Here is a 21,772-nt window from a genome sequence, read left to right as displayed (position 1 = left end):
GTTTATTTTCTTCTGACCGATTTGCATTCGTTATCCACCTGGGAGGGACCCTGTCAGCCGGCCTTTGGCCGGTGTTCAGACGGACAGTTCCTCCTGCCCTATGTGGATTTGCCTCTATCAGGGGAGCCCCTTTCGGAGACGGTTAACCCTGTTTCTTCGATACGCTCCAGCCGAGCCTCATCCGAGCGAGACCCAGCTGACCCGTCTGACCCAGTGGCCCTATATTGGTGTTCCAGTGCGGGGAGTGGCACACCCAGGCAGCGATGCCTGTGGTGGGGGCCACACCACTACGCACCAGCTCCAGAGACACGTGTGTTTCTCAAACCCTGTTGTTGGCTTAGCTGTGCGGTTCCTACAAAACCCTCCAGCTAGACAAGAGACCTCTCGAGCGGTGCCCCGGCACCCGTGGCTTCGGCCATGGGCAGTTCAGGACCTCCCGCTGGGCGATTGGTGGATTGCACCAGGGCCTCCTCCCCTCATGGGGTAGGACCGTGCCCTGGCCGTTCTCTGCTTAGTGAGAACGGCCAGTAGCATGCCAGTAGCATATGCTTGTCTCAAAGATTAAGCCATGCAAGTCTAAGTACACACGGCCGGTACAGTGAAACTCCGAATGGCTCATTAAATCAGCTATGGTTCCTTTGATCGCTCCAACGTTACTTGGATAACTGTGGCAATTCTAGAGCTAATACATGCCAACGAGCGCTGACCTTCGGGGATGCGTGCATTTATCAGACCCAAAACCCATGCGGGCCGCTCTCGGGTGCCCCGGCCGCTTTGGTGACTCTACATAACCTTGAGCCGATCATGCGTCCTTTGTGGCAGTGAAGTCTCATTCGAATGTCTACGCTATCAACTTTCGATGGTACTTTCTGGTGCTGAAAATCCACTTTTTCCAGGCTTTGCTAAGGGGTCCTTGAATGAGCTATCGGACAGAAACGTTAAGGGTCCGTCTCTATGGGCCGAGGCGGTTTCAATGCACCTAGTCTTGTGACTTTGGGACTTTCTAAATGTTGTCATTTTCGAGATGGTCAAAATGATTTGAAGTCATTGCAAATGTACAAGGCTGTTTCTCGGTCTGAGAACCTTCTAGAGCCACATAGATCACCGTGCACTATCAACTTGAGCTCTAGAACATGTTTCTCAAGTTTCAGAGCTCTAGGTCTGACGGTTCTTTGATAGTTTGAACAATTTTAACTATTGCAGGCTTTGTGTGTCTGTCAGCCCCACACTCCATCCTTGCTGTGTGTGTGAGTTTTTCTTGGAAATCTGATGGGACAAATGACTGATTTACAGTTCATTAACCTCTTGGAACTAGGGTGCGCTTTTTTTATTTTTGGAAAAATAACATTCCCAAAGTAAACGTCCTATTTTTCAGGACCAGAAAATAGAATATGCATATAATTGACATCTTAGGATAGAAAACACTCCAAAGTTTCCAAAACTGTAAAAATATTATCTGTGAGTATAACAGAACTGATATTGCAGGCAAAAGCCTGCATAAGAGTCCCTTCCTATGCATCCCTATTGAGCAGTGAATGGGATATCAACGAGATTCCTTTTTCTACGACTTCCTTAAAAACACCTTGAGGATGGATCCTAAACAACGTTTGCCGTGTTTCTGTCGATATTATGTAGCTAATTTTGAAAAAATTTTGCTGTTATAGTTGTAGCATTTTTCGGTCGATTTCTCAGCCAAGCATGGTGAAGAAACGGGAGCTTTTTCGCCTACAAAAATAATATTTTTGGGAAAAAGGAACATTTGCTATCTAACTGGGAGTCTCCTGAGTGAAAGCATCCGAAGTTCTTCAAAGGTAAATGATTTAATTTGGTTGCTTATCTTATTTTCGTGAAAATGTTGCCTGCTGCCAGCAGAGCCTAGAATAGCATTATGCCATGATAAACTTACACAAATGCTTGTCTAGCGTTGGCTGTAACGCATATTTTGAAAATCTGAGATGAGAGTGTTGTTAACAAAAGGCTAAGCTTGTGTTTGAACATATTTATTTCATTTCATTTGCGATTTTCATGAATAGGAAAAGTTTCGAGGGGTATTTATGTCCGTTGCGTTATGCTAATGCATTTGAGGCTATGATTACGCTCCCGGATACGGGTTTGCTCGTCGAAACTGGTTAAACAAAAATAGAACTGTTTGGCCATAATGTCCATCATTATGTTTGGAGGAAAAAGGGGGAGGCTTGCAAGCCGAAGAACACCATACCAACCGTGAATTACGGGGGTGGCAGCATCATGTTGTGGGGGTGGCAGCATCATGTTGTGGGGGTGCTTTGCTGCAGGAGGGACTGGTGCACTTCACAAAATAGATGGCATCATGAGGCATGAAAATTATGTGGATATATTGAAGCAACATCTCGAGACATCAGTCAGGAAATTATAGCTTGGTCGCAAATGGGTCTTCCAAATAGACAATGACCCCAAGCATACTTCCAAAGTTGTGGCAAAATGGCTTAAGGAAAACAAAGTCAAGGTATTGGAGTGGCGATCACAAAGCCCTGAACTCAATCCTATAGAAAATTTGTGGACAGAACTGAATAAGCATGTGCAAGCAAGGAGGCCTAGAAACCTGACTCAGTTACACCAGCTCTGTCAGGAAGAATGGGCCAAAATTTCCCCAACTTATTGTGTGAAGCTTGTGGAAGGCTACCTGAAACGTTTGACCCAAGATAAACAATTTAAAGGCAATGCTACCAAATACTAATTGAGTGTATGTAAACTTCTGACCCACTGGGAATGTGATGAAAGAACTAAAAGCTTAAATAAATCATTCTCTCCACTATTATTCTGACATTTCACATTCTTAAAATAAAGTGGTGATCCTAACTGAACTAAGACAGGAAATTTTTACTATGATTAAATGTCAGGAACTGTGAAAAACTGAGTTTAAATCTATTTGTATGTAAACTTCCGACTTCAACTGTACATAACTATTTCCTTGGCTCTCTTGTAGAGTGTATCCATTGTTTTCAGTGCCATGATGTCCTTGAGGAGCAGATTCAATGCATGAGCAGCACAGTCCATGGGTGTGATACGAGAGATGGTCTCCACTTTAGACCAAGCAGCCTTCATGTTCGCAGCATCATCTGTTACCAGTGCAAATACCTTCTGTGGTCCAAGGTTAATGATGACTGCCTTCAGCTCATCTGCAATATAGAGACCGAGACTTGTGTCTGTGCTCTTGTAGAGTACTGGTTGAGGGGTGGAGATTATGTAGTTAATTATTCCTTGCCCACGAACATTCGACCACCCATCAGAGATGATTGCAAAACAGTCTGCTTTTTCTATGATTTGCTTGACCTTCACTTGAACTCTGTTGAACTCTGCATCCAGCAAATTAGTAGATAAAGCATGTCTGGTTTGGTACTTTGTGTTTTATTAGGATCCCCATTAGCTGTTGCAAAAGCAGCAGCTACTCTTCCTGGGGTCCACACAAAACATGAAACATAATACAGAATTACATAATACAGAACATCATAAGACAAGAACAGCTCAAGGACAGAACTACATACATTTTTAAAAATGCACACGTAGCCTACATGTCAATGCATACACACAAACTATCTAGGTCAAATAGGGGAGAGCTGTTGTGCCACGAGGTGTTGCTTTATCTATTTTTTGAAACCAGGTTTGCTGTTTATTTGAGCATTATGAGATGGATGGAAGTTCCATGCAATAAGGTCTCTATATAATACCGTATGTTTTCTTGAATTTGACCTGGATTTTTTTTTGGGGGGGGACTATGAAAAGACCCCTGGTGGCATGTCTGGTGGAATAAGTGTGTGTGTCAGAGCTATGTGTAAGTTGACTATGTAAACAATTTGGGATTTTCACCACATTAATGTTTCTTTAAAAAATAAGTGATGCAGTCAGTCTCTCCTCAACTCTTAGCCAAGAGAGGCTGGCATGCATAGTATTTACATCAGCCCTCTGGTTACAATTAAGAGCAACCGTGCCGCTCTGTTCTGGTTGGAGGGGTATATGCTGGGCGAAGAACATTCAGAAATCTCTTCCAATACACAATGGCTGTGAGCATCAGAGGTGAACCAGTTGCATACACGGCTCGAGCAAGACATTCATCAGCATTTCTCTGACTACGTTCCTCCATTGAGTCAAAAACAGCTTCTGATTCCAGGAGGACCGTGAGCTGTTGCTATAAGGTGTCTGATTCATCATTTTCACCTTGAATATAAGTAGAGGGACTTTTGTCAGAGGTTGCTTGTTGTGAGCACTGAGGGAACTTTATGCACTTGACCAAATTATTCTGCATCTTGTTGCATTCTTCACATATGATTTGGCACAGTATTTGCAAATGTACAAGCTAAAACCCACATGGTAGTAAAAACTAACTAGCAGAAATTGTTAACACGTTAGAAATGTTTTAAACACACTTTGCTGTAGGCTACTATTTATTAGTTAACAAAAAATCATGTATGTCACATAAAATATATTCACTCACCCAGTATTATAATCAAAACTTACCAGAAAGCATGTAGTCCTTGGCTCAGACAGTGTAGTAGTGTGGGCTCAATAGCATCCCATTAGTGCGCAAGATCTTGAGAATCAACTGTACATGTGATGGAAGAGTACACTGCACATGGGATGGAAGAATGCACTGTGCATGCAGAGGGTTGCAATCCCATTGAATTGGGGATAGTTTAACCAAAATATACCAGAAGACGTAGAATTGCCTTACGTGTATCCCAAAAAAAGGTTTACTGTTATAAGATAACTTTTTGATGATTTTAAGCAAAATTCCCCAAATTCCCAGGCTTATCCTCCCATGGAAAATTTAACAAGAACGTTTCAGACCTTTTGTAACCCTTATCAGTACACAGGTGCACCTGGTACACAAATGACTGATGATTGGCTGAGAGAAATTGCTGATAAAAAATATTGTGGGGGCTGTTTTGTTAGACTTCAGTGAGGCCTTTGACATTATCGATCATAGTCTGCTGCTGGAAAAACATACAATATGTGTTCTGGCTTTACACCTCCTGCTATTTTGTGGAAAAATAGTTACCTGTCTAACAGATCACAGAGTGTTCTTTAATAGAAACCTCTCCAACATAATCCTGGTAGAATCAGGAATTCCCCAGGGTAGCTGTTTAGGCCCCTTACTTTTCAATCTTTACTAATGACATGCCACTACTTTGAGTAAAGCCAGTGTGTCTATGTATGTGGATGACTCAACACTATACACGACAGCTACTACAGCAACTGAAATGACTGCAACACTTAATCTGTTATAGCTTTTTTTCAGAATTTCCGCCTGACTGACATGCCCAAAGTAAACTGCCTGTTACTCAGGCCCAGAAGCCAGGATATGCATATAATTGGTACCATTGGATAGCAAACAATACTACAGTGACTGAAATGACTGCAACACTTAAAAAACAGCTGCAGTTAGTTTTGGAATGGGTGGCAAAGAATAAGTTAGTCCTAAATATTTCAAAAACTTAAAGCATTGTGATTGGGACAAATCATTCACTAAACCCTAAACCTCAACTAAAACTTGTAATACATCATGTGGAAATTGAGCAAGTTGAGGTGATTAAACTGCTTGGAGTAACCCTGGAGTTGACCATGAAACTGTCATGGTCAAAACATATTGATACAACAGTAGCTAAAATGGGAAGAAGTCTGTCCATAATAAAGTGCTGCTGTGCCTTCTTAAGAAGACTATCAACAAGGCAGGTCCTACAGGCCCTATTTTTGTCACACCTGGACTACTGTTCAGTATTGGGGTCAGGTGCCACAAAGAAGGACTTAGGAAAATGATTATTGGCTCAGAAGAGGGCAGCACAGCTGGCCCTTAAAAGTACACAGGGAGCTAACATTAATGATATGCATGTCAATCTCTCATGGCTCAAAGTGGAACAGAGATTGACTTCATTACTACTTGGTTTTTGTAAGAAGTGTTGACAAGCTGAATGTACCGAGCTGTTTTTAACGCTTTTTTGGATACTAAATTTCCCACCGTACAACATGGAAGACGATGTGTTATGGTGTGGGGGGCCTATGCTGGTGACACTGTCTGTGATTTATTTAGAATTCAAGGCACACTTAACCAGAATGTTTACCACAGCATTTTGCAGCGATATGCCATCCCATCTGGTTTGGGCTTAGTGGGACTATCTTTGTTTTTCAACAGGACAATGACCCAACACACCTCCAGGCTCTACAATCCCCTGACCTCAACCAAATTGAGATGGTTTGGGATGAGTTGGACCGCAGAGTGAAGGAAAAGCAGCCAACAAGAGCTCAGCATATGTGGGAACTCCTTCAAGACTGTTGGAAAGGCATTCCAGGTTAAGCTGGTTGAGAGAATGCCAAGAGTGTGCAAATCTTTCATAAAGGCAAAGGGTGGCTACTTTGAAGAATCTCAAATATACAATCTGTTTTTATTTGTTTAACACTTTGGTTACTACATGATTCCATGTGTTATTTCATAGTTTGATGTCTTCACTCTTATTCTACAGTCTATAAAATATTACAAATAAAGAAAAACCAGGGAATGAGTAGGTGTTTCCAAACCTTTGACTGGTACTGTACATCATTGGTCAAAACACTTGCAGTAGTCACCCCTATGCAGTTTTTAGGTTCCCCTCACAAAATAGGTTAAATTAACTGTTAAATAAAAAGTGAATGGCAAGAGTCTGTTTTGACATGAAAGTACTCAGGACAATGAACTGAAGCTGGTTTGACTACTACTACCACCCATAACAATAAGGAGGACAGATTTAGCTTATTTTCAGAATTTGTATTTATTTAGAGTTAATTGTTGGTCTATGTTTTTTATTTTTATTTTTACAAACATTCTGCCAGCAGGAGAAGTCTACATTTCGTCTGCGTCCCACTTTTGACCAAGAATCGAGTTGATCGAAAGTAGTGCACGATATAGGGAATAGGGTGCCATTTCAGAGACAACCTACATTTCTAAAAAGCTTATCATTCATAAGAAGCACTGCTCATTATTTACAATCAAGCCCACTTTGAAATAATCCAAAATATTCCCTAAAAGCCAAAATTATCATTAGCCAATGGTGATCAATATGATTATCAGACAAGTGAATTACTGCATTCTCACTCCTTCTCCTACACACACACGCACGCACACACGCACACACTGCAGAAGTTAAACATTGGAAAAACAATCAATGCACAAACGTATTAATCAAGAAGCAAGTGATAAAGGTGGCTGAAGCCGAAGCAGTATCATTCAGTTCCTAATTACAGTATTGCCTCATGTTCATGTTATCCACCTAACTAAATCTACTGTCTACTCAATTACAACAGTATTTAGTCCAGAGAAATCACTTTGGTTGGGGTTGTGATGGAGTGAGTGGGAAGATTTCACTAACAGTCAGGACTTTTTACCATTGGAGATACACAGACGTAGACGTGTGAAAAGTGTTAGTACACAGTGAAGGGGAACCTGTTACATGAAGTATCAAAAAACATAGATCTGTCAAATTCAAATCTGGACCTCAAAGCCAGTTCCACCAGGGACACCAGGTAGGTGCAATTAATTACCAGGTAGAACGGAAACCAGCAGTAGTCCGGACCTTGTAGGGTAAGATTTGAATACCCCTGACCTAGATGAACACCCAGACATAACATGACTGAGAAAGAGTGTTTCTAAACTATATCTGTTCTTGCATATATATAAACATTTATACTGTAAATATATACAGTATAGTGTGGTTAATAGTGCAAGTGTCAGAGATATAATGAGACATTACATAATTGCTGTGTGTGTAAATTGACAGCTCCTACTTAAGCAATTTAGTATTTCTGACAAAATAAAATGTGGAAACCCCCAAAATAATGCAGTAAAGTTAGACATTTACATATTGGTTGCAATAAAAACTATTTTTCTCATACAAATGAAATACAAAACAACACAATCTCTGAGGTTACTAACTTTTTGTTCCGGCCAAGTAAATAGCTTACAATTAACTTTACATTCTATGTCCAATCAATCACCTCAGATGATTGATGCACGTTTTAAAGGGAATATTACCGCATTTGCGGAGATCGCATTCAAGGTAAACGCTGCAGATGTTGTCACAATTGGAAATTACCTTTAAATGTCAAGCGCGCTACGCCGTGGTTTCGGATTGAATCTGGCCTAGTTATTCAGATTAGTGACACGTGGTTGGATGGTGACCCTCCTGACTGGAGTCTGGTCTGCCATCCGATTGGCCACAAGCTCCTGTAACTGCAGCGCCCCTCCGCCAATAAAACAGAAAGCCGGGCACACGGGGCCGGAGCAATCGACAGGCCCTTCCCACAGTGGACGGAGCGAGTGGGCATCGTAGAAAGTGACGCGACCCTTCTCGAAGTCAAGGCACACCCCGAGCCTGGGAGGCAGGGGGTAGGTGAGGCCCGTAGGCGAGGAGGCGGGGATGTTCCCGTTGGAGATGGTGGGGCTGCGGCGAGGGCTGGTGCCATTGGCGGGGCAACCATGGTTGTTATGATGGTTGGGACCGTGGGGCAGGAAGATCTTGCCCATCCCCATGGTGAGGAAGGAGAAGGGGGGAGGGGAGTCCAGGGAATCCTCCGCCCCACTGTCATGACCACTGTCTGGGTCATAGCTAGAGAGAGAGAGAGAGAGAGAGAGAGAGAGATGAGTCATACATACACACACACAACTAGGGCCTGTATTCATAAAGCAGAGTAGGAAGGCTGATCTTCATGTCCCTCTGTCCATGTAATTCTATTCATTACGCTGTAAAAGGCAAAACTGATCCTAGACCAGCACTCCTACTTTGAGACGTTTTTTTGAATACAAGCCCTGATGTAGGTCAGTCTCTCCTCAACATATTTTCCATTGACTACTTCCTGTATTCCATGCACTTTACAGCCTTAACCTCCAGCACCACTCACCGGGGACTGGCCATGTCTTGGGGAAGATGAAACCACTCCTGTAGTTTGGCCTCTAGGCCCACCCCCACCTGCGGAACAGATAGAGGCACTGAAAAGGCGCAGCAGCATACAACGGGGTCTAAAATTATTGGCACCCTTGATAAAGATTAGCAAAAAAGACAGTATAAAATAATAATACAAATACTGAGCTATATTGTATGCTCCAGAATATTTTTGGAATTACATTATTTTATACTAATACAATTGCTCAGAGAAATATATTTTGTTTAACAAGAATTTTTTTTTATCCGTTTAAATTGTTGTTTTTGTCATCATTATTTTGACGGCAAACCCACCACTGGTGTGTGTGATAAAACAGCTCTGTTTTCATTTAATCTGACCATAGCACCGGTTCCAATCGAAGTGCCAATGCCTTTTAGCAAACTCCAGGCATTTACATTTGTTGGATGACGTGAAAATAGAGATCTTTGGCCATGCATACCAGTGGTGGGTTTGTCGTCGAAAAATAAGTAACGCATAATCAGAAAAGAACCCCATATCTACTGTAAAATATGGTGGTGGATCTTTGATGTTATGGGGTTATTTTGCTTCCACTGGTCCTGGGGCCCTTGTTAAGGTCAACGGCATCATGAACTTTACCCAGTACCATGACATTTTAGGAAAAAAACTGGTTGCTTCTGTCATGAGGCTGAAACTTGGCTGCAAGTAGATCTTCCAGAAAGATAATAACGCCAAGCACACATCGATATCCACAACTGGTACATTTCCACAAACTCAACATTTTTCAATAGCCATATCTTCGGACTTGAACCCCATTGAAAACCTGTGGTTTGAATTGAATAGGGCAGTCCATAAGCACAGACGAAGGATATCAAGAATCCTGTACGGAGGTATGGTTTAGAATCCCTCCCAGTGTGTTCTCCAATCTCATAAAATATTTTTTTTAAATAACTTACATGGTGAGTTATTGAAAGGTATTGAAAATGGGGTGCCAATAATTTTGACCCCTGTCTTTTTGAGAAAAATACGAGCTGTTGACTATAACTCTTTCTCTGAGCAATAATAATATCATACAATATGATTATTTTCACATTTGTTTTGCATACAATATAGCCCAGTATTTTGTATTATAAATTTGCTCATCTTTATCAAGGGTGCCAATAATTTCAGACCCCAGAGTACATTATTACCCAAGAGGTCAACATGCAAAAACACATATGATCACACATTCATTTTCATACACATTTTTGCATATAGCCTAAAAAAAACATACAAAATACACCACACCATCTACAGTACAGTAAGGGCCAATCCCTAATTGCTCTTTAACTTCACTAGGGTAGGGGCACTATTTTCACCTCTGGATGAAGTGTGCCCAAAGTAAACCGCCTGCTACTCAGGCCCAGAAGCTAGGATAGAAAACACTCTAAAGTTTCCAAAACTGTTCAAATAATGTCTGTGAGTATAACAGAACTTTTTTGGCAGGCAAAAACCTGAGAAAAATTTATCCGTGAAGTGGGATTTTTTTATGTTTGCAGTTTTCTATTGAATGCCATTACAGTATCCATTGACTTAGGACTCAAATGTCACTTCCCATGGCTTCCACTAGATGTCAACAGTCTTTAGAAATTGTTTCAGGCTTGTATTCTGAAAAATTAGGCAAAATGAGGGAGTGAGACCACTCTGAATGAGTGGACACTGCAGTGTCCCAGAGCTTTTTCATGAGTGTGACCGAGAGCACGCCTTTCTTGTTGACATTTAATATTGACGACGTTATTGTCTGGATGAAATATTATTGATTATTTAGGCTAAAAACAACCTGAGGATTTATTATAAACATTGTTTGACATGTTTCTACGAACTTTACGGATACTATTTGGATTTTTCGTCTGCCTGTTGTGACTGCATTTGAGCCTGTTTTTGGATATAAAGAGGGACTTTATCGAACAAAACAAAATTTATTGAGTAAATGGGAGTATTGTGAGTGCAACCATTTGAAGATCAAAGGTAAGTTATTAATTTTATTGCTCTTCCTGACTTGTGTAACTACTTGGCTGGTAACTGTTTGTAATGATTTGTCTGCTGGGCGCTGTTCTCAGATAATCGCATGGTATGCTTTCGCCGTAAAGCCTTTTTGTAATCAGACACCGTGGTTGGATTAACAAGAAGTTAATCTTTAAACAAATGTATAACACTTGTATGTTTTATGAATTTTTATAATGAGTATTTCTGTTTTTGAATTTGGTGCTCTGCAATTTCACTGGATGTTGGCCAGGTGGGATGCTACCATCCCACGTCCCCTAGTGAGGTTAAGCCCTATGCAGTAGCGGAGATCTGCAAGGATTTGATTGGTATAAGAAATATGGGTAAACGTCCACCTAGCCTATCAGAGGGCAAGGTGGAGTTATTACCAAATGGATTTCACCTGTCAAATCCTCTCAGATCTCCACAGGTGAATAGGGCACGGGGCTTTGGGGACGATATGGGATTGGGCAAAACTCTCTTCCCAGCCATTCCACTTGCCTTGACCAGATAGGAGCCGGGCTCCACTGAGCATGCCCAGTAGTGCCTGCCCTGGGTGATGGCCACGTCGCCCACCAGCAGGTCTGCAGTCAGGTGACAGGAAGTGAGCGCTAGGTCGGCGGCCTGCAGCAGGGACAGACCGGGGACGCTCCGGGCGCAGCGCTGCTCCTTACTCACCACCAGCCGGTCGGCATGGAGACCCCAGCGAGAGTCCAGGTAAAAATTTAACACTGAGAGATGAAGGCAGGGGAGGAGAGTGAGATGGAGGGAGGCAGGAGGAGAGGGAGATGGAGGGAGAGAGGGAGGGAGGGTGGAAGGAGGAGTGCATTTTTAGGAAAGAGAGAAGCGGGAAGGGGGGGTTTGATGGGATGGAGTAAAGAAGTGAAATAGGAGAGAGGTAGAAGATAAGGGTACAGAGGAGGTAAATACAGGGATAGACTTAGACTTAGAATCAGGGCAAGGAAAGAACTGAGAGCGTTAAGAGAGGAGGAGAGGTATGGACAACATGCAAGTCCTCTGGAATGAGGAGAGGAGACAAGGACTAATAGAAAGGGAGTCAAACTGTCCATCAACAAACTGGAAATGGATAGAAAACATTCAAAGCCAAAGGTCAATCAAAAGAGGGGATGCATCTTTCCTAAACTGGGATAATTTTGGGGATTAATATTCCTGAGGGAAATATCACAGGATAGAATAGTTTACCAGGGGAGACAAGGGATACATTGACCACTTCTCAGGTCCATTAGCATGGATCTCAACCAACCAAATTGATTTGTCAAGCCTCAGGTCTTAACAAACAGCAAACCTCATCAACACACTCTGAGATTTCATTATGAGAGAGAGGGAGAAAGAGGGTGGCTGGGAGAACAAGAGATGCATGGTATACATGTAAAAGAGGTAGAGATATGTGCAAAGCAACAAGAGGAAAAAGGAGAAAGGGTGTAGATGCTCACACTAACAGGCAGGGGTAGAAATGTGGATTGGGAGATTGGATCTAGGAGCAGAATGAGTGAGATGAGGAGAGATGTGAAGACAAAGTGTAAAGAGGAAAGAAGCTGGGTTGGATAGAGAGATGGGATGGGTAAAGAGAGGGATGGGAGGAGAGATGGATGGTATGGGCAGAAAGAAGTATGGGAATGGGCAGAAAAAGAGAGACATTTGTCATTAAGATGATCTCCATGGATACTGTTCTGATGTATACCAGCTATACCAAGACTTATAATGAGGCCAAGTGTGTGTGTTCGTGTGTGTGCGCGTGTGTGTGTGTATAGTGTGTGTGCGCCTTTAGAACTGTGTATAGACCTCACCTGGTGCTGGTGGGGTGTGTAGGTACACCTCCTCACTGTACTCCCCGAAGCCGGCCTTGTTGCAGCCTCTCACCCTCAACACATACACACTGTCCATCTCCAACCTGTCAATCACAGCACTGGTCCCACCCACTTCCTCCAGCCGCTGCCAGCCCCAGCGGGCCGCAGCCAATCGTCCTTGGATACCACCTCTGGCCCCGCCTCCTGGCACCACCCCACGACGACGGAACTCTACAGAGAAGTGCCAGGCGGGAGCGGATTCCTGAGGCAGCCGCCAACACAGAAAAAGCTGGTCATAGGCCAGGGTCTTTTGGGTGTCAATGACAGGGGCCAGAGGGGCTGATGGGAGAAAACATTACAGCTGTCAGTCAGATGTTAGATTCACAAACATACAATTCTCTCTGGCTTGATTATACTGTATATGCAATACTACCAGATGTTCATTACAGTTTGTAGGGAAGACTAGTGGTTAGAGCGTTGGACTAGTAACCAGAAGGTTGCAAGTTCAAACCCCCGAGCTGACAAGGTACAAATCTGTCATTCTGCCCCTTAACAGGCAGTTAACCCACTGTACCTAGGCAGTCATTGAAAAAAAGAATTTGTTCTGACTTGCCTTGCTAAATAAAGGTAAAATAAATAAATAAACAGTTTGTAAACAAATCAAACTTTATTTGTCACATGCACCCGAATACGTAGACCTTACCGTGAAATACATAGTTGAAGACGCAGTAATATAACATAATTAAAGGTAGACTCAGCGAGATGACGTTGCCTTAACCCTCTCTGGCTGACTCTATCCTCCTTCACCTTCATATCCCCCTCTGTTATCCTCCTCTCTCTCTGGCTGACTCTATCCTCCTTCACCTTCATATCCCCCTCCGTTATCCTCCTCTCTCTCTGGCTGGCTGACTCTATCCTCCTTCACCTTCATATCCCCCTCCGTTATCCTCCTCTCTCTCTGGCTGACTCTATCCCTCCATGCCCCCCTAGACTTCATCTTCCTCTCCTTTCTCTCTGGCTGACTATCCCTCTATGCCTTCCCAGCCACCTCCTCTTATCCTCTCTCTCTGGTGGACTCTATCCCGCTACCCCTCCCTAGCCCCCGGTCCCCTCCTTTATCTTTTTCTCCTCCTCTGTCTCACCCTGGATGAACTGCAGGTCTGTGAGGAGTTTGAGCTCTTTGGAGACATCCAGCTGGAAGTGTCTGAAGGAGGGATCAGCGGCCAGAGAGAAACACTGCAACCTCTCGATGGACGTGGATAACCTTGGAGCGAGCGTGGAGGGGGGCGGGGTGCGAGATGGAGAGAGGGGAGGGAGAGAGAAAGGGAGATACATTTATATGAATTGTTTGGGAGTAGACGAGACATACAACAAGTTGGGGGAGGGAGACAATTTTATCATTAGGGTATTACACACAGAGATAGGCAGTATTTCTGTAACATGTACACTACCAGTCAAAAGTTTTAGAACACCTACTCATTCAAGGGTTTTTCTTTATTTCTACTATTTTCTACATTGTAGAAGAGTTTGCAAAGCTGTCATCAAGGCAAAGGGTGGCTACTGGAAGAATGTCAAATATGAAATATATTTTGACTTGTTTAATACTCAGAACACCAAACAAAAACAACAAACGGAATCACAACCGTCACGTTCTGCCGGCTTCACAGAGCTAACAAAAAACAAGATCCCACAACATAGGTGGGAAAACGGGCTACCTAAGTTTGATTCCCAATCAGAGACAACAATAGACAGCTGCCTCTGATTGCGAACCACACAACCAAAACCAAAGAAATACAAAACATAGAATGCCCACCCCACATCACACCCTGACCTCACCAAATAGAGAAATAAAACGTCTCTCTGAGGTCAGGGCGTGACAAGTACATATGCAGAGGGTTAGGCAAATTAACGTAGCAGGTTAGGAGAATTAGGCTAAGCTGTATCCCATCAAGACATGATCCCAAAAAAAGGCCAATAATAATACCCAGTGTGCTTTGCAGTTCATTTTGGAATGTTCATTTTCACATACAGTGACTTATTTCACATTCTGTTGTGTTACAGCCTGGATTCAAAATAGATTAAATAAAACATTTTCTCACCCAGCTACACACAATACCCCATAACGACAAAATGAAAACATGTTCACATTTTTGGGGGCAAATTTATTGAAAATTAAGTACAGAAATATTAAATGTACATAAGTATTCACACCCCTGAATCAATACATGTTACAATCACTTTTGGCTGTGATTACAGCAGTGAATCTTTATGGGTAAGTCTCTAAGAGCTTTGCACACCTGGATTGTACAATATTTGACCATTATTCTTTTTTACATTCTTCAAGCTCTGTCAAGTTGATTGTTGACCATTGTTAGACAGCCATTTCCAAGTCTTGCGATAGATTCTCAAACCGATTTTAGTCAAAACTGTAACTCGGCCACTCAGAAACATTCAGTGTCATCTTGGTAAGCAACTCAGTGTAGATTTGGCCTTGTGTTTCAGGTTATTGTCCTGAATAAAGGTGAATTTGTCTTCCAGTGCCTCTAGGAAAGCAGACTGAACCAGGTTTTCTTCTAGGATTTTGCCTGTGTGTACCTCTATTCTATTTATTTTCTATCCTAAAAACCTCCCTAGTCCTTGCAGATTACAAGCATACCATAACATGATGCAGTCACCACCATTCTTCAAAAAATATGAAGAGTGAATCTCAGTTATGTGTTGTTGGATTTGCCCCAACGCTTTGTTGGCAAAAAGTTCATTTCTTTGCCACATTTTTTGCTGTATTATTTAAGTGCCTTGTTGCAAACAGGATGCATGTTTTTGTATTTTTATTCTGTACAGGCTTCCTTCTTTTCAGTCTGGAGTAAATACAATGTTGTTGATCCATCCTAAGTTTTCTCATATCACAACCATTAAACTCTGTAACTCTTTTAATATCACCTTTGGCCTCATGGTAAAATCCCTGAGCAGTTTCCTTCCTCTTTGGCAACTGAGATAGGAAGTACGCCTCTAGTCTAATTAACAACTTCACCATGCTCAAAGGGATATTCAGCATCTGCTTTTTTAACCTTTTTTTTTATTTTTACACATCTAGCAATCAGTCCCCTTCTTTGCGAAGCTTTGAAAAAGCTCCCTGGTCTTTGTGGTTGAATCAGTGTTTAAAATTCACTACTCGATTGAGGGTTCTTACAGGTTTGAAACTAACTGTATGTTTGGGGTACAGAGATGGGGGTAGTTATTAAAAAATCAGGTTAACCACTACTATTGAACATGGAATGAGTCCATGCAACTTATTATGCAAATTGTTAAGCACATTTTTACTTCTGAACTTATTTAGGCTTTCCAAAACATAGGGGTTGAATACTTATTGACTGAAGACATTTCAACTTTTCATTTTTTATAAATTTCTAAAAACATAAACATTCCACTGTGAAATCATGGGGTATTTGTGTGTAGATCGGAAGGCACTGTACATGTTTCATGCCACGGATCCAGTGTCAGTCAGACAAACTATCATTGGAAACAGTGAACACCGGTTGGAGCACAACTAAACTCAGCAAAAAAAGAAACGTTCCTTTTTCAGGAGCCTGTCTTTCAAAGATAATTCATAAAAATCCAAATAACTTCACAGATCTTCATTGTAAAGGGTTTCAACACTGTTTCCCATGCTTGTTCAATGAACCATAAACAATTAATGAACATGCACCCGTGGAACGGTTGTGCTAACAGCTTTTCAGACGGTGGGCAATTAAGGTCACAGTTATGAAAAGTTAGGACACTAAAGAGGTCTTTCTACTGACTCTGAAAAACACCAAAAGAAAGATGCCCAGGGTCCCTGCTCATCTGCGTGGGTCACGCCCTGACCTGAGTATTCTTTGTTTTCTTTATATATTTTGGTTAGGTCAGGGTGTGACATGGGTGATGTACAGTGGGGCAAAAACATATTTAGTCAGCCACCAATTGTGCAAGTTCTCCCACTTAAAAAAATGAGAGAGGCCTGTAATTTTCATCATAGGTACACTTCAACTATGACAGACAAAATGAGAAAAAAAATCCAGAAAATCACACTGTAGGATTTTTTATGAATTTATTTGCAAATTATGGTGGAAAATAAGTATTTGGTCAATAACAAAAGTTTATCTCAATACTTTGTTATATACCCTTTGTTGGCAATGATGGAGGTCAAACATTTTCTGTAATTCTTCACAAGGTTTTCACACACTGTTGTCACGCCCTGGTCAAAGTATTTTGTGTTCATCTTTATGTATTTGGTCAGGCCAGGGTGTGGCATGGGGTTTTTGTAATTGTGGTGTGTTTGTCTTGGGGTTTTGGTGGTGGTATTGGGATTGTAGCTTAGTGGGTTGTCTAGCAAAGTCTATGGCTGTCTGGAGTGGTTCTCAATCAGAGGCAGATGCTTATCGTTGTCTCTGATTGGGAACCATATTTAGGCAGCCATATTCTTTGAGGGTGTCGTGGGTGATTGTCCTTAGTGTCCTATGTGTACTCGTTGTTAGTTTGCACCAGATAGGCTGTTTCGGTTTCGTTTATTGTTTTTTTGTAAGTTCGTGGTTCTTTGTTATATTAAACATGGATCGCAATCGACACGCTGCAGTTTGGTCCGACTCTCTTTCATCACCACTAGAAAACCGTTACAGAATCACCCACCAACCAAGGACCAAGCGGCGTGGTAAACAGAGGCAGCAGCAACAGCAGCAGCAGGAGAAGCGACAGGTGCAGCAGGAGCAACAGCAGCAGCAGCAAAGGCAGCAGCAGGAGCAGAGGCAGCAGCAGGAGAAGCAACAGAGGCAGCAGCAGCATTGGGAGAGGCTGCACTCTTTGGATAAATGGACTTGGGAGGAGATCCTTGACGGACAAGGACCCTGGGCAGAGCCATGGATGGAATTGGAGCTGTCGGCGAAGCAGAGTGCTGAGTCTGAGAGTGTGGAGGATGTATTGGACAGAGTAGAGAGAAAGGTGTGGGCTTGGCATAGCATGCACGGCATACCAGTGCCAGCACCACGCATCAGGCCTACAGTGTGCCTCGCCTGTTCAGCGCAGCCAGCGCTTTTCTCCTCTCCTGCGCTGCTGGAGTCTCCCGCCTGTTTAACGCAGCCAGAGCTTTCCTCCTCTACAGCGCTGCCGGAGCCTCCCGCCTGTTCAGCGCAGCCAGAGCCTTTCTCCTCTACAGCGCTGCCGGAGCCTCCCGCCTGTTCAGCGCAGCCAGAGCCTTCCTCCTCTACAGCGCTGCCGGAGTCTTCCGCCTGTTTAGCGCAGCCAGAGCCTTCCTCCGACACAGCGCTGCAGGAGTCTTCCGCCTGTTCAGCGCAGCCAGAGCTGCCAGTCTGCATGAAGCAGCCAGAGCTGTCAGTCTGCATGGAGCAGTCAGAGCTGTCAGTCTGCATGGAGCAGTCAGAGCTGTCAGTCTGCATGGAGCAGTCAGAGCTGTCAGTCTGCATGGAGCAGCCAGAGCTGTCAGTCTACATGAAGCAGCCCGAGCTGCCAGTCTGCATGAAGCAGCCAGTCTACATGGAGCAGCCAGAGCTGTCAGTCTACATGAAGCAGCCCGAGCCGCCAGTCTGCATGAAGCAGCCAGTCTACATGGAGCAGCCAGAGCTGTCAGTCCGCATGGAGCAGCCAGAGCTGTCAGTCCGCATGGAGCAGCCAGAGCTGTCAGTCTGCATGGAGCAGCCAGAGCTGTCAGTCCGCATGGAGCAGCCAGAGCTGTCAGTCTACATGAAGCAGCCCGAGCTGCCAGTCTGCATGAAGCAGCCAGTCTACATAGAGCAGCCAGAGCTGCCAGTCTGCATGAAGCAGCCAGAGCTGTCAGTCTGCATGGAGCAGTCAGAGCTGTCAGTCCGCATGGAGCAGCCAGAGCTGTCAGTCTACATGAAGCAGCCCGAGCTGCCAGTCTGCATGAAGCAGCCAGTCTGCATGGAGCAGCCAGTCTGCACGGAGCTGTCAGTCTGCACGGAGCTGTCAGTCTGCACGGAGCTGTCAGTCTGTAAGGAGCTGCCAGTCTGCAAGGAGCTGCCAGTCTGCAAGGAGCTGCCAGTCAGCACGGAGCCGCCAGAGCGGTCAGTCTGTAAGAAGCCGCCAGAGCTGTCAGCCTATATGGAGCAGCTAGTGCCGCCAGTCTGCCCAGCGCCGCCAGTGCCCCCGTCTGCCCAGCATCGCCAGTCTGCCCAGCGCCATCAGTCTGCCCAGCATCGCCAGTCTGCCCAGCATCGCCAGTCTGCCCAGCATCGCCAGTCTGCCCAGCATCGCCAGTCTGCCCAGCACCGCCAGTCTGCCCAGCATCACCAGTCTGCCCAGCGCCGTCAGTCTGCCCAGCATCGCCAGTCTGCCCAGCGTCGCCAGTCTGCCCAGCGCCACCAGTCTGCCCAGCATCGCCAGTCTGCCCAGCATCGCCAGGCTGCCCAGCACTGCCAGTCTGCCTAGCGTCGCCAGTCTGCCCAGCGCCGCCAGGCTGCCCAGCGCCGCCAGATCTGCCAGTCAGCCAGACTCTTCCAGATCTGCCAGTCAGCCAGTCTCTTCCAGATCTGCCAGTCAGCCAGACTCTTCCAGATCTGCCAGTCAACCAGACTCTTCCAGATCTGCCAGTCAACCAGACTCTTCCAGATCTGCCAGTCAGCCAGTCTCTTCCAGATCTGCCAGTCAGCCAGACTCTTCCAGATCTGCCAGTCAACCAGACTCTTCCAGATCTGCCAGTCAACCAGACCCTTCCAGATCTGCCAGTCAACCAGACTCTTCCAGATCTGCCAGTCAACCAGACTCTTCCAGATCTGCCAGTCAACCAGACTCTTCCAGATCCGCCAGTCAGCCGGGATCTGCCAGAACTGCCAGTCGGCCAGGATCCGCCAGTCAGCCAGGATCCGCCAGTCAGCCAGGATCCGCCAGTCCATGATCCGCCAGTCAGCCAGGATCCGCCAGTCTTTCAGGATCCGCCAGAAGTGCCAGTCAACCAGGATCCGCCAGTCAGCCAGGATCCGCTAGTCTGCCAGGATCCGCCAGTCTGCCAGGATCCGCCAGTCTGCCAGGATCCGCCAGAACTGCCAGTCTGCCAGGATCCGCCAGTCTGCCAGGATCCGCCAGAACTGCCAGTCGGCCAGGATCTGCCAGTCGGCCAGGATCTGCCAGTCAGCCAGGATCCGCTAGTCTGCCAGGATCCGCCAGTCTGCCAGGATCCGCCAGTCTGCCAGGATCCGCCAGAACTGCCAGTCGGCCAGGATCCGCCAGCCAGTCGGCCAGGATCTGCCAGTCAGCCAGGATCTGCCAGTCGGCCAGGATCTGCCAGTCGGCCAGGATCCGCCAGTCTGCCAGGATCAGTTAGATCCGCCATTCAGCCAGGATCCGCCAGTCTGCCAGGATCCGCCAGTCAGCCAGGATCCGCCAGTCAGCCAGGATCCGCCAGTCAGCCAGGATCCGCCAGTCCATGATCCGCCAGTCAGCCAGGATCCGCCAGTCTTTCAGGATCCGCCAGAAGTGCCAGTCAACCAGGATCCGCCAGTCAGCCAGGATCCGCTAGTCTGCCAGGATCCGCCAGTCTGCCAGGATCCGCCAGTCTGCCTGCCAGGATCTGCCAGTCGGCCAGGATCTGCCAGTCGGCCAGGATCTGCCAGTCAGCCAGGATCTGCCAGTCGGCCAGGATCTGCCAGTCGGCCAGGATCTGCCAGTCGGCCAGGATCTGCCAGTCGGCCAGGATCTGCCAGTCGGCCAGGATCCGCCAGTCTGCCAGGATCAGTTAGATCCGCCAGTCTGCCAGGATCCGCCAGTCTGCCAGGATCCGCCAGTCTGCCAGGATCCGCCAGTCTGCCAGGATCCGCCAGTCTGCCAGGATCCGCCAGTCAGCCAGGATCCGCCAGTCAGCCAGGATCCGCCAGTCTCCCAGGACCCACCAGTCAGCCAGGATCCGCCAGAAGTGCCAGTCAGCCAGGATCTGCCGGAACCACCAGCCAGCCAGGATCTGGTAGATCCATCAACCTGCCTGAGCTTCCTCTCACTCCTGAGCTTCCTCTCACTCCTGAGCTTCCTCTCACTCCTGAGCTTCCTCTCACTCCTGAGCTTTCTCTCACTCCCGAGCTTCCCCTCAGTCCCGAGCTGCCTCAGTCCCGAGCTGTCCTTCAGTCCCGATCTGCTCCTCAGTCCAGTGGGGTTCTGGGTGAGGACTACTAGGCCATGGTCGGCGGCGAGGGTGGACTATCCAGGGACGAAGGGAGAGGGGACTAAGACATTAAATGAGTGGGGTCCACGTCCCGCGCCCGAGCCGCCACCATGGACAGACGCCCACCCGGACCCTCCCTATTGTTTTGAGGTGCGTTCGGGAGTCCGCACCTTAGGGGGTTCTGTCACGCCCTGGTCAAAGTATTTTGTGTTCATCTTTATGTATTTGGTCAGGCCAGGGTGTGGCATGGGGTTTTTGTAATTGTGGTGTGTTTGTCTTGGGGTTTTGGTGGTGGTATTGGGATTGTAGCTTAGTGGGTTGTCTAGCAAAGTCTATGGCTGTCTGGAGTGGTTCTCAATCAGAGGCAGATGCTTATCGTTGTCTCTGATTGGGAACCATATTTAGGCAGCCATATTCTTTGAGGGTGTCGTGGGTGATTGTCCTTAGTGTCCTATGTGTACTCGTTGTTAGTTTGCACCAGATAGGCTGTTTCGGTTTCGTTTATTGTTTTTTTGTAAGTTCGTGGTTCTTTGTTATATTAAACATGGATCGCAATCGACACGCTGCAGTTTGGTCCGACTCTCTTTCATCACCACTAGAAAACCGTTACAACTGTTTCTGGTATTTTGGCCCATTCCTCCATGCAGATCTCCTCTAGAGCAGTGATGTTTTGGGGCTGTTGCTGGGCAACACAGACTTTCAACTCCAAAGATTTTCTATGGGGTTGAGATCTGGAGACTGGCTAGGCCACTCCAGGACCTTGAAATGCTTCTTACGAAGCCACTCCTTCGTTGCCCGGGCGGTGTGTTTGGGATCATTGTCATACCCAGCCACGTTTCATCTTCAATGCCCTTGCTGATGGAAGGAGGTTTTCACT

General features: G+C 45.5%; 1 protein-coding gene across 8 annotated transcripts in view; it reads right to left on the bottom strand.

Annotated features, from left to right (window-relative positions):
• Nucleotides 1-6,741: 6,741 nt before the first annotated feature.
• LOC112229997 (tripartite motif-containing protein 46) overlaps nt 6,742-21,772 on the bottom strand; it is a 35,362-nt gene continuing 20,331 nt past the window's right edge. For 6 of the 8 annotated variants that reach the window (XM_024396192.2, XM_024396191.2, XM_042310095.1 and 3 more), the window contains 6 exons: nt 13,877-13,998; nt 12,735-13,073; nt 12,387-12,482; nt 11,428-11,657; nt 8,905-8,972; nt 6,742-8,612 (listed from right to left, as the gene is read on the bottom strand). In XM_024396192.2, coding sequence (XP_024251960.1) covers nt 8,147-8,612; nt 8,905-8,972; nt 11,428-11,657; nt 12,387-12,482; nt 12,735-13,073; nt 13,877-13,998 — 1,321 coding nt within the window. In that variant the 3' untranslated portion in view covers nt 6,742-8,146. The remainder of the gene's footprint in view (nt 8,613-8,904; nt 8,973-11,427; nt 11,658-12,386; nt 12,483-12,734; nt 13,074-13,876; nt 13,999-21,772) is intronic. The other 2 variants (XM_024396196.2, XM_024396195.2) reach the window with 2 other exon arrangements.

This window comes from Oncorhynchus tshawytscha, linkage group LG31 (genome assembly GCF_018296145.1).
Source record: "Oncorhynchus tshawytscha isolate Ot180627B linkage group LG31, Otsh_v2.0, whole genome shotgun sequence".
Classification (NCBI taxonomy): domain Eukaryota; kingdom Metazoa; phylum Chordata; class Actinopteri; order Salmoniformes; family Salmonidae; genus Oncorhynchus; species Oncorhynchus tshawytscha.
The sequence above is the reverse complement of the archived record's forward strand: the minus strand, read 5'-3'. Positions and strand labels throughout refer to the sequence as shown.